At 46.2% G+C, this 12,955-nt stretch overlaps 1 protein-coding gene across 1 annotated transcript in view; it reads left to right on the top strand.

Annotated features, from left to right (window-relative positions):
- The window catches only part of LOC136638855 (cytochrome P450 2B4-like), a 33,349-nt gene that overhangs the window by 6,077 nt on the left and 14,317 nt on the right, over positions 1–12,955 (top strand). The window contains exons 3-6 of the mRNA XM_066612886.1: positions 150–296; positions 1,827–1,987; positions 6,629–6,805; positions 10,310–10,451. Coding sequence (XP_066468983.1) covers positions 150–296; positions 1,827–1,987; positions 6,629–6,805; positions 10,310–10,451 — 627 coding nt within the window. The remainder of the gene's footprint in view (positions 1–149; positions 297–1,826; positions 1,988–6,628; positions 6,806–10,309; positions 10,452–12,955) is intronic.

The following is a 12,955-nucleotide window of genomic DNA, read 5'->3' as shown; positions in this document are numbered from 1 at the left end:
TATGGCTTGTGAATGCATTTGTTTAAAAGACCATATATAAATAAATATATTTTGAACTGGGAAAGCCCAAGAACGTTCTCTTATCTAGAAACGTAGTCTTTTGTTTTTTGTTTTAACTGACAGCATATTTCCTAACTGCTTGCTTTCAGGGTTTGGCCACGCAAATGACAAAAAATTGCAGGAGATGCGCCGGTTCACTCTTACCACCCTGCGGGACTTCGGGATGGGGAAGAGAAGAATGTCTGAGAGGGTGCAGGAGGAAGCTCTTTTCCTGGTGAAGGAAATAGCCACACAAGGTCCTCTGGCTTATTCTTAAAAAAGTGAATATGGTCTGTCAGGACATAAAGAGATTCAGGAAGAGGGATTGTTAAGAACATATGAACAGCCCCACTGGATCAGGCCATAGGCCCATCTAGTCCAGCTTCCTGTATCTCACAGCAGCCCACCAAATGCCCCAGGGAGCACACCAGATAACAAGAGACCTGCATCCTGGTGCCCTATGTTATGAGAGAGGTGCCAAATTTCACCCCTCTTGATTCAGAAAATGGCACTTAATAAGCAGCCCTGCACTGGACCCCAAGGGGAACTTGTAGTACATTGAGCGCTGTTATTTCTCCCCTTATTGAGGTTTCTGGCCTGATCCAGGCAGGTGGGCCCTATAATGGGGGTGGACTCTCAACCAGTCTCCAACTTGGCAAACCTCTGACACCACTCCTGGCAATCCTTTAATACAGCAATTTTCAACCAGTGTGCCTTAGCACATTGGTGTACCACCAATGGTCTGCAGGTGTGCAGCAGGAATTTGGTGGTGGGTCATTTTATTAGGAGGGCCATTGGGGAATGTGAGCTCCCCACCCGCGGCACAGTGTCCCTTGTCAATTGTCAAACAACAGGTGATATGCCCTGACCATTTTAGCACCTTGTCTGTGTGTTGTGAGATGAAAAAGGTTGAAAATCACTGCTTGAGTATGAGAAAAGGATTTAAATCTCCTGAACACTTCTCCAGTTGAGGGAGCCATGGAGTATTATTAGTCCATTTTACATGCTTCACTTTTGCAGATTCCATTCTGAGTCTGCCCTGTCCTGGTCATTGTCCATCACTTAATCTGTCTTGGAATTATGGCCCAATTCTATCTGTGAGAAATGCTGGCAAAATTATAATCCTGTCAGTGCAGTGACAGTCCTGCCAGCAGAGAAACGCATGCACTGCAGGATGCAAACCATACACTGGTGTGCTGTAACCAGATACTGACACAACCCTTGTACAACCATGCTAGCGGGAATGGCAAATGTGAGGCAGGACATGGGTGTGTCATGGGGGGGGATGTGGGTTTGTTGAGGTCAACGCTTCATGGAGATGGCAGAGGACACATTTTAACCCCTCTGCATTGACACAGGGGGCTAGGCAGTGGTCCTCCACTGCCACCTCCCCCCATCATGGAAAGATAAGGATCCCTGACTCCACACTCTCATACCCCAACAGCACCACTGTATGTTACCCACAGTGGCACCAGCCTTCCTCACAAATATGAGTACGCCCTGCAAGACAGGGAATAGGAATCACTCATGCTGTCATTGATGGCTTGTGTCGCTCCTTGCTTCCTCCTGGGTACTGTTCCACAGCCAGGAATGGTCAAAGTCTCAGATGACTTTGACTCAAGTCACAAAAACACACATTTTTTGTGACTCATACGGACTCGAGTCATGCATGTCAAAAACTTGGGCACTGACTTGCAGCTTCAGGCAGGGTTGTTAATTTGTGAATACAGTTCTAAGGGGGGGGGAGGATGCCAGATGTCATTTATTGTGTGCTATTCTCATTGCAGGGCAAGGTTTTGATCCAGAAGCAGCCATCACAGGTGCCGTTGCAAACGTGCTGTGTTCTGTTATCTTCGGGAGTCGGTTTGACTACAAAGATAAGGTTTTCCTAGAGCAACAGGGGTTGGTGGTAGATCGAATAAACTTCTACCATAGTTTCTCAGCACTGGTAGGTTGTTTCACCTGTGTGCTAACCTTGGGATCCACCTTCCATTTGCTTTCTCTAATTCTGTTTAAGCAAAAAAAAAAAAAAAAAAAAAACAACTAGCAAAAGAGTTTCCACAAGATTCTTTGAGTGTTTTGATGGGATGGTAATGGTATTCTCTACTTTATATGTTTGCTAAGGAGCTATATAATCACACTCCCATGTCTTTGGCTGAAACTAACTTGCCTAATGTTTGGAACCCCCCCCCCTCCCAATTTATCAAGCCTCCTGGTAGAATAACTGTCACAGGTAATTCCATTGTTTCTATAACTGGAACATCTTTGTACCCACTAGTGGTGACTCAAGGGGTCATACAGGTGTCCTCCTGTATCCACAGGGGATACATGTAGATACTGAAACCACAGATAAAAGGGAACCCTATACTTACTGTGGCGCTAAGTACTCCTGTTTCTTCCTTTGCAGCCGGTTATACGTAGAATGCTAGAAGAGGAACATGAGAAGTGGCCATTCAGAATGCTAGAGGCAGGAAGGAGCCAGAGTGCTAACAGGAAGTTGGCAAAGCAAGTCCCAGCAGCTTTTAGGTGTTGAATAGACATAAGAGCTTCTGAGGAGTTAAAAGTATTCAAAACACGGGAAAATGGGCAAAAAATTAAGGGAGAAAGAGAGAATTGATCACAAGTGTCAAGCCTTCCCAGCTTGCTTGTGCAAGGGTCAGACAAATGATGTTAAATGATGTTCCTGTCTCCAAGCTTTCAGAGGGGAGGTGGCAATTAGAGCAAATAGTTCTGTGTCCTAGAGAAGACAGCAGTCACTTGGCATTATGAGGGGAATACCCAGCTGAAAAATCAGTCATTCCTTATCATTATAGAGTGTAAATCCTATTTCATATCTTCCCTTGCAACTATGATTTCCAAAACACTGAAAAAATCAAAGGATGATCTATTTCTTATTCTGATCTTTTACTGCAGTGGTTCTCAAACCTTTTAGCACTGGGACCCACCTAAAAAAAGTTTTACTTTACCAGCTGCTCAAGCCTCTGTGGCTATAATGGTGATTGGGAAGCAGAGCTCCCCACAAGTAGCAGGTTGTTTAACTCTTGATGCACATAGCCTGATCTACACTGTCAATTTCATGAACCACCAAAAATTGGGTAGTGACCCACTTGTGGGCTACAGACCCACAAAGTGAGAACAACTGTTTTACTGTATTTATTCCACACCTCCAATATTAGTAATGATGAAACTTTCATTTCCATAAAAGTTATTCCTTTTCCTTTGGCTTAGTTAGAGCAGGTGATCAATGAGGCCACCACTACCTTTTCTGTGACGTCTAACATCAGGGCTGGTCTTGGGAGCTCTGGGTCCCAACTGGAAGCATTTTTTTGTGGCACCCCATGTTCATAGCCAAAGTCTTTGAGCTATAAAAAAAATTTATTATAGACTTTATTTCTCTATGGTAGAATGGAAAGGAACCAAAATGTGTGCTTAAAAAGTGCATATGATTAATGGACCAAATGGATCTAAGCATATTTTAATATAAAATTGCATACAAAGCTAGATAACCCTAATGCCAGGCAGTTGGGAGCAATTAGTCCATTTGGCTTAAAGCAGGCCCTGTCTATTATATTATTCCAGTACTTTTGAGCTTCCTACATTCCTACCAAATCTGCACAAATGTCTCACGTGAGATTCCCAATCTCTTTTGGGAACATTTCCACATCCACTTGGTATTCTTGTGGGAGTATAATGCCACTGGTGACATCAATCATGTGAACTAATATCCATAAATTGCTTAAGTCTTCCTTTGCGCATATTATTCCATATTGACACCAAACTCCCTTTCCTTTTTTTCTTTTGCAGTGATGTGCATTGGTTACTGACTCATTAATCTCAGATATTCTTGAAATATATGGTTTTTGTTTATTCCTGCCTACCAATTGTTCAAAAGCTGTTAGTGGCATGTGCATACTGAATTGAGATTGTAGTTTGAAGATATGACCTTGATGCTGACTTCTGAAGTCTGGGTGGTCTTGCTTTGTAGGGGTGGGAGAATCTTGAACTGGCTGGCTGCATGTTCTCATACAATTTTACAATTCTATGAGTCATCAGAGAGTTTGCAAATGTTCAACTAGAGGGGCTATGCAGGGTGTGGGTAACTCAGCCCAATCCTAACTACCAGATTTGCTGGCAGAACATGCATTCCACCAGCAGGACTGCCAGGTGCAATGATGGCATGCATGACAAGACCACCAGCATACATGACTGGCGGCTGCTGCAGGCATATGCCATGGAGGAGCCATCCACTGCCAGTTCCTAAAAGTTGGTGGTGGGGACAGATGGTGGGAGGAATGGGGCAGTGAGGGGGAGGAATGGGGAGTATTTGGGTGGGGAGGGGGCATGTGGGAGGTGGAACAGGGGAGAGAGAGGGTGAAGGCCAGTCTCACAGGTATGCACCAGGATCCAAACCCCTTTCCCTCCCCTTTTTTCTTTCCTTTATTCTCCTCAGACTTAAGCCAGCAAAATGGCTGGCACAGATGAGGAGAACCACTTGGGCAGTAGAGACTTGCCCCAGGGTAAGGGAACAAAAGTTTCATTACCATGAGGAGACCTCTGTGATTGCCCCCCCCCACTTTAGGATATAGCACACTGTGATAGGACCATTGTATCCTAGGCATAAGAACATAAGAACAGCCCCACTGGATCAGGCCATAGGCCCATCTAGTCCAGCTTCCTGTATCTCACAGCGGCCCACCAAATGCCCCAGGCAGCTGTGTTCTGGTCAAATGCATCCACATATTGGGAAGTGCATCCCTTCTTTTTGCGTCCCAGACATTTGTGTCCCAATACATCTATATTACTATATTACAACAAATACTGTTGTTATTAAATGTACTTTTCATTTTTAAAATGAAAAGTTAAGGTTAGGGATAGAACTGGGATAAGAGGCTTAGGATATAATATAACATGGGGTTTGTTGTCCAGTTATAGTTTGTTTGTTGCCTAGTTATACTGGGATACAAACACTTGGAATACAGATGCGGATGTCCAAGGATGCCAATGACTGGTACACGTTTGACATTTATAATGCCGCTGTACAAATCAATGGCAAGGCCACACGTGGAGTATTGCATCCAGTTCTGGTCGGTACATCTCAAAAAGGATATAGTGGAAATGGAAAAGGTGCAGAAGAGAGCGACCAAAATGATTACTGGGCTGGGGCACCTCCCTTATGAGGAAAGGCTACAGATTTTGAGGCTCTTCAGTCTAGAAATGAGGTGCCTGAGGGGGGACATGATTGAGACATACAAAATTATGCAGGGGGTGGATAGAGTGGATAGAGAGGTGCTCTTTTCCTTCTCATACAACACCAGAACCAGGGAACATCCACTGAAATTGAGTGTTGTTAGGACAGACAAAAGAAAATATTTCTTTACCCAGCATGTAATTAGTCTGTGGAACTCCTTGCCACAGGAAGTAGTGATGGCATTTTGCTTAAATGCCTTTAAGAGGGGATTGGAGGAAAAGTCCATCACGGGTTACAAGTCATGATAGGTATGTGAAATGTCCTAATTTTAGAAGTTGGTTACCTCAGAATGCCAGATGCAAGGGAGGGCGCCAGGACACAGGTTGTGCCTGTTGTCTTGTGTGCTCCCTGAAGCACTTGGTGGGCCTCTGTGAGATACAGGAAGTTGGACTAGATGGGCCTTTGGCCTGACCCAGTGGGGCTCTTATGTTTTTACGAACAGGATACAATAGTCCAGGATGCAAATACCCTAGTACTGCAAGATGTACTTCGTTGGAGCCAGTGCATTGGTGGTGGAGGGGGGGGGGGGGTTCCATTAGGATTGGGCTGCCAGTCAGGTTATTACAGGTCCAGCCTTATTAGACACGGATTTTTAATACATGGATTTGACTCAACAGGAATGGGCCCTTCAAATGAGAAGGAATGTGCTGATCCCTGGAGAAGGGGAAAAATGCACCCCTTTAAAATCAGTTTAAAAAACTGCTTTTTACTGTTGCAGAGAGGCAGTCATACAAGTGATTACAGGTATAACCTAATTATCCACAGTTTTTTCTATCCTCAACATGATGAGAAGTACCCTTTAAATTAAAGGAAAACAGTCTAATAATGCCAGAGACGACAGCTGGCTGACAATCCATCAATCATTCTCCAGTTTCACTCCTCCCTTCCCCCTGAGCACGTGAAAGAAGGCTAAATGGCAGCGATTATCACCTTCTCCATTCTTTCCCCCTCGCTGGGGCTCCTGGTGAGGGAGAGATTGCTGCCTCCTAGTGAAGCCTAAGTGCCTGGAGAGAAATTGATTGCCTCTGTGTGCATTTCAGTAGGTTAGCAAGGCTGTTTTTCAATTACAGGAGGAAAGAGACTTTGTTTTTCAAATTGATTTGCTATAGCAAGTTTTTTGCCATCCACTTGAGTTCTTGGAACGGAACCCTCACGAATAATGAGACTCCTGGGTGCAGTAGCAGATTGCTACATGCTGTTCCATCTGACCATAGAACTGACATCAGTATTCCTTTTGGAACAGTGTTTAGGAAAGAAGAGTTCTGAGCTATAACTTCTATGGGCAAGTCTAAAAACACACACTTGAGGTATCTAATATTTTATGTGTCACATTTGTTCCAGATGTTTGTTGCTATCCCAAAAATGATGAACCACCTGCCTGGAAGGCACAAAAAGATCATAACTGAAGGTCGAAAGATTTATGATTTCATCCATGAGAGGGTGAAGTCCCACAGGCAGAGCCTGGACCCTCAGAACCCCAGGGACTTTATTGACTGCTTCCTTATCAAGATGGAGAAGGTAGGTGGATCCACATCTTTCATAGTATCCTAAATTTCAGTGAAAGTTGCTCTCCTGTCCACCATTGCTCATGCATTCACTACATATGTTCCTAGTTGTAGATAATGCTAAAGTGCATTGTGATGCTCACTGGAATAACTCAAGATTAAAGACTGTTGCTGATACAAAGGATGGAACCCAATCATAACTCCACCCCGCCAATTTAGCTATGCAAGTGAAGCACACACTACATCCTGTGGTGGGGGGCAGTTGTGGAGTTCTCCTCTTGGTAAGTGAACTTTAGTTCCCTTACCTTGGGGCAAGACTCTGCTATCTGAATGGGTCTCCTTGTATCTGCACCATATATTTTACTGGCACAGGTCTGAGGAGACTAAGGGAGAGGAAAGAGGAGAGGGAATGGGGTTAGAATCCTAGCTCATGCTGGTGCTGCTGGGCTGCACTGCTCTCTCCCCTGTTTCACCTCCTTCCTGCCCCCTCCCCACCCAGGCATCCAGTATTGTGCCAGTTCAAGCATGCACTGGCACTCTGGGGCTCCCCTAGACTTTGTGCATGTGCCGGCAGGACTCTCCCTTTTAGGAGAGTAAAGGACTCTGGAGACCCAAAGGTTTAAGAACAGCTGGTATAGAGTGTGTGTTATAAACACACCCCTCTTTTTTAACTCTGCAGGGCTGTAATGGTGTTCCACCCCCTTTGGAGAGAATCTTTGCCAGTATGAGGGGTGTCGGCACTACTAATTAATAGCCCAATACTGAGCTGCCCAGCAAGTGGAGCTGCAGCAGCACCGCAAATGGCTGCTGTTGCATCCTGAGCAGCGCTGGCGACTCCTTGGGAGAAGGGGATTTTTGTCTCCTTCCCCCAAGTAACACAAGTAGCCCCAAAATGGGGCTACTCAATTTTATGACGACCCAAGGGTTGGTGTAGAATAAAGAGATTTTGTGTCGGGCCACTGACCCAACACAGAGGCTCAGGATCTGGTGCATTGAAGCTCCACCATCCCGCCTTCTTCCTGCCCCACTTCCTCCCATCAGCACACCTTCTCCCCGCCCTCCTCTACCTCCCCCTGCCCCGGAATGCCTCCCCCCACGCCCCCCACTACCTCTCTGCTGCAGAGGGACTTAGAGAGACTTAGGAGTGTGCCTGGTTTTCCATATTACTGTATCTAGCTACCAATGCCACCTGGGTGGGTAGACCTGGGCTCCAAAGACTTTTCCAGCAGTCTCCACCCTCCCCCACCCTGTTTTTCCCCTCTTTGCCCCCATTCTGCTCTCCTGTCACCACCCTTCCCAACTCTGTTTGACCCCTCCCCCTTTGCAAAGGGGCCCAAAAGAAACCTTTTACCCTCTGATAAAATTCCTCTCAGAGGCCCTGGCTACAGTCATCTGAAGTCTCCAGGACTTGGTTTCTGCAAAGGGAATCCCGCTGTTACCACGGTATCTGCCAGATCATTGTTAAGATCAATGCCAGCTCTCCCTGCTCCCACTTTCCACAGCTTTGGTAAAGTATTTCAGAACTTGCACAATCCTTACTACAAATGCCAAAGGCAGGAAGGACATCATCTCCCTCCCTGCAGCTCTTCATGCTCGAACCAACTGGTCACCCTCCCACTTCCCAAAATACTTTGCACAGGGGACAGGGACTAATTACCTAATCTTTGTTGCAACAGCTTAAACAGCAGTGGGCCATCTGCATCACCATTGCTGAGGATGACCCTTAAAGTCCCTCTGGAAGTGCATATCCTTGAGCATATCTGAAATGTAATAGGACAGCCTCTTCATGCCAAATGTCTACAAAGGCTCTCAACTCCTCCTCACTCCACAGAGGATTCCTCAGATGGCAAGGAAGTTCCTTGCTTCCTTGCCATTGAGGGGAGTTGCTGCAACAGTCAGAAGAGTGCTTTGCTCCATTATAAACCGATCAAAAAGATTCATAGAATCAGCCTTGCATCTCTTTTGTCTCTCTCTCTCCTACTCACCACAAGCAAGGGGAAAGAGACCCCTGTATTTTTAAAGGTGAAAACAAGAACAGGATGAAGTGTGGGGAAGGAAGCCTCAGCCAGGAGCTGGCCTAGGGCAGGGGTGTCAAACATAAGGCCCATGGGCTGGGTGCGACCCTTTGCAGCTCTTGATCTGTTACATGTTATAATTGGGCTCTCCCAGAGCTGCCCTTTAAGCAGCACTACTTCTGCCAAGGCTCTGGAAGAAAGAGACAGAAGAAGGCCTCAGAAGGCAAGCTACACTCTGGGAGAGGGGGCCAAACAAGAGGGGTGAGAGAGGAAGATCCTGCTGAGGGAATGGGAGAGCCCAATTATCAAGCAGGCCACCCTTTCAGAAGCACCACTTCTGCCAAGGCATCACTTCACAGACTACTCCTCAGCTGCTGAGTTGAGAAGTGATGCTGCTGAAGGGGCAGCCCATGTGATAACTGGGCTCTCCCAGCAGGGATTGACTCTGCCATATCTTGACAATAAGATCAAGATTTGCCCATTGTCTCTTCTGTCATTTGCAGCTACTGAGTTTCTATGTGAGACCAAAGTGCTTGTTTCTGGTCATCATCTACTTAAGGCAGTGGTTCTCAAATTGGTGGGTCACGACCCACCAGTTTGTATAAAAGTTCCCCCATCCCTTTAAGGGGTGGGGGAAGGGGAGAGGCAGGGAAGCGATCCCCAAGATCATGTCTATATGGAGGGGCGAGAGGGGGTGCTTGTGGCTTACTTGGGCTTGTGCTTGTGAAGGCAGGGTTGCAGCAGGCTGCAGGAGGTGCAGGGAGCCCTGCGCAGTCCTCTGCAGTGCTCCCCAAGGCTTGGAACGTTCCCTGAAAGCGGGCACAAAGTGCCTCCTGCAAAACGGAAGTGCTTTGCACCCACTTTCAGTTAAAGTTCCAAACCTCGGGGGAGTGCTGTGAAGGGCTGCGCAGGGCACCCTGAACCTCCTGTAGCCCTGCCTTCATAAGCACAAGCCCAAGTAAGTCACAAGCACCCCCCCCTTAGCAGCATCGCTTTGCTGCCCTAGTCCCTCCCCCGCAAGAACTTACTGAGGGAGTAAAGCTCCCTCAAAGTTTGGCTTAATGTCCCTCAAACTCACTGGCTTAAGGACATCACTTCCTGCTTAATGTTTTTGCTTCCAGCTCTTAGTAGGTGCCAGGAATGCTACTTCAAAGTGAGTTTGATACCCCGGTCTAGGACATCTTCTCACTTCCCAGACTAATAGGTGTTGGCAATCACATGAGTTTTGTGACAATACATTAAAAACCCCTGTGGAGAATGAGGAACGTGGGGATTAAGAAGTTGAAAAAGGTATGCAGATAATCTGTGTCGAGAAATTCACAGAGGTCTCTTGGATAAGGAAAGGATGGTTATGCATCCAAATATGCACTTATTCTATAGAAACCACCCATGCTTACATGGGTCTTTGCATGTTTGGCTTGGACCTGAGTTTTCTTTTTCTGCATCCTTTTTTCAAGTGGTATTCTTTATTCTCTTCTGTCCCCTTCACCTCTATTTGACAGGACCAGTTCTACAACAAGGTCACCATCACTGAAGAAGATTTTCTTATGATGATCTTTGGGCTCTTTGTTGCTACTATGGGGAACACAAGTCGATTGTTGTGCTACAGCCTCCTGGCAATGGCTAAATTCCCACACATTCAAGGTACAATCAGTGCAGAGAACATTGAAGGCAATGGGACTCCATTAGGAGCCACCATTAACTGCACAAAGAATATAAAAGGTCTCCAGTTGAAGAGTGTCAAGGTTTCCGGGAAGTATTCTTCCATTTCCATGCAATTCTGCATTGGCCTGAGTTGCACATGGGGCAAGAAGATGCTCCCCCTCAACAGGCTTATAAGATGAATTTTGAAGCTGTATGGTACTCTCTTTAGATTACTGCTGAAGGAAAATTGTCTCGGTGAAAGGTAATTTCATCTCTGCAATATATCTGTTCAAAGCAGCTTTCTCAGCCTTTCCCCGTTTGAGTTCATGTGACAGTCTTATAGACTGAATATGCAAAATAGCAAGGAATAATGATAGCAAACTGAGGGCACAATCCTATGCATTGCCACTCAGAAGTAAGTCATGTTATGTTCAGTGGGGCTTACTACCCCCACTGGATTGATAGGATTGGTAAGGATTGATAGGATTGCTGCCTGAGTTTAGGTGGATTATGGAATATTCCTTGAGGTGCAGGCACACTATGAAAATGGTGAAGGACCCTGATAAATCATCACAAGTTGAGTGAGATGAGTAGACAGCGTATGTGAAGCCCTGGTTAGGTGAAAAAACAGGAATTTGACTGACCTGGGTAAGTCTCGTTCCTGGGGGAGGCAGGGGGCATTCCTCACCAATGGGATTGTCCCTCGCTGCTGCTGGAGGCAGGGCCAACAAAAAGGCGGTCAGAGCTCCACAAGCACAGGGATCCAGAACCCAGACACTACTTGCCGAACTGTGACAGGATCCTCATACACACTACTGTGACTGGTTGCAAACTTGCATCACAATTGTATTCTGTTTGGAAAACTGCTTTGCACATGAATAGGTTTAATACCCCAGAAACAGAAGGGTTTGAACAAGGGAAATAGGTCATAGGAAACCCAAAATACCACCTTGCATCATTTATAGAGTAGAGCAGGGGTGCTCACACTTTTTTGGCTCGAGAGCTACTTTGAAACCCAGCAAGGCCCGGAGATCTACCAGAGTTTTTTTTACAATGTTCGCGCCATCATAACATATAACATTTATGTGTACAATGTATGTTGGTGTACCTTGAGCCCCACTGAGTATAACAGGACTTACTCCTGAGTCGACATGCCTAGGATTAGGCTGTGAGGCTGCAATCCTAGCCACACTTACCTGGGAGTAAGCCCCATTGAGTACAATGGGCCTTACTCCTGGCGTTTCCTCCCAGAGGCACCAGAAGGGGGGGTTGGCACTCCGCGATCTACTCATTTTGCCTCGCGATCTACCGGTAGATTGAGCACCGGTAGATCAATAGATCCACCTATTGAGCACCCCTGGAGTAGAGGGAGTGATCCCCTGAAGTGTGGTGGGTGGAATGCCTCCACCAGGAACAAGACTTACACAGGTAAGGCAAATTTCTGTTTTCCCTGGTGGAAGTGGGGGCATTCCTCACCAATGGGATCTACCAGATCAGTATCGGGGGGGGGGGTGTTAGATCACTCATTCTCACACCTTCAGTACCCTCTGGAGAACTTTCTTCCTGAAGGAAGCCTCTGCTGAGGCTGATAGATTTACCTTGTAGTGTTTAAAGAAAGTGTGAGGTGATGACCACGTAGCAGCCCTGCATATATCCTAGAACGATGCCACACTTTCAAATGCTGCCTAAGCAGCTGCCATCTAATGGAAATAAGCTTTTAAACCACCTGGAGGTTGTAAACCAGCTGCCTTGTACACCATCAGGATGTGAACTCTAAGCCACTTAGCTAGAGTTACCAGGGACACCTTCCCACCCATGGTAAATTACAGATAGAGCTTCTGTCTTCCTGAATGGGCAAGTGCGTTCTGTATGGAAGCTTATGACTCTTCTGACATGTAGTGTGTGCCAAGCCTTCTCCCTTGTGTGTTTAGGGTTAGAACAAAATGATGGTAAAACTAGTTCTTGCTGTCAATGAAAAATTGAATTAACTTTGGGTAAGAAAAATGAGTCAATTCTAAGTACCACAGTGTATATGACAGGACTTCATGGGTCTATGGCCACAGGCTCGAAGGAAGGACTCATTAAAGATGTTAGGACCCTGTTCAGATCCCAATTTTGAAGCCTAGGAACAGGAGGAATGTTCAGTAACACTACCCCTCTGAGAAAATGTTCGGGGAGGGGTCTGAAGATAGGCAGACAGACCCACCCCCTGCCCCTTGGATGCCTTGGAGAGCTGCTACTTGATGATGTAACGAACTAGTTCTAAGCTCCTTGACTAAGCCATCCTGGGGAAACTCCAAGATAACAAACACATCAGGTGAGATAGGAGAGAAAACCTTATCCCTGCACCAGTCCCTAAAGGTTTTCCAGGTGGTCCTATACACGTTTCAAGCATTCAGAGGATAGTCTGGGCTTTATAACCCTATCGAAGAAGCCCAATTGGTGTAATTCCAACTTTTCAACCTCCACACTGTCAACTGGAATCTGTGTGGTTGTGGGTATTG

Source organism: Tiliqua scincoides, chromosome 2 (assembly GCF_035046505.1).
Source record: "Tiliqua scincoides isolate rTilSci1 chromosome 2, rTilSci1.hap2, whole genome shotgun sequence".
NCBI classification, from domain to species: Eukaryota; Metazoa; Chordata; class Lepidosauria; order Squamata; family Scincidae; genus Tiliqua; species Tiliqua scincoides.
The sequence above is the reverse complement of the archived record's forward strand: the minus strand, read 5'-3'. Positions and strand labels throughout refer to the sequence as shown.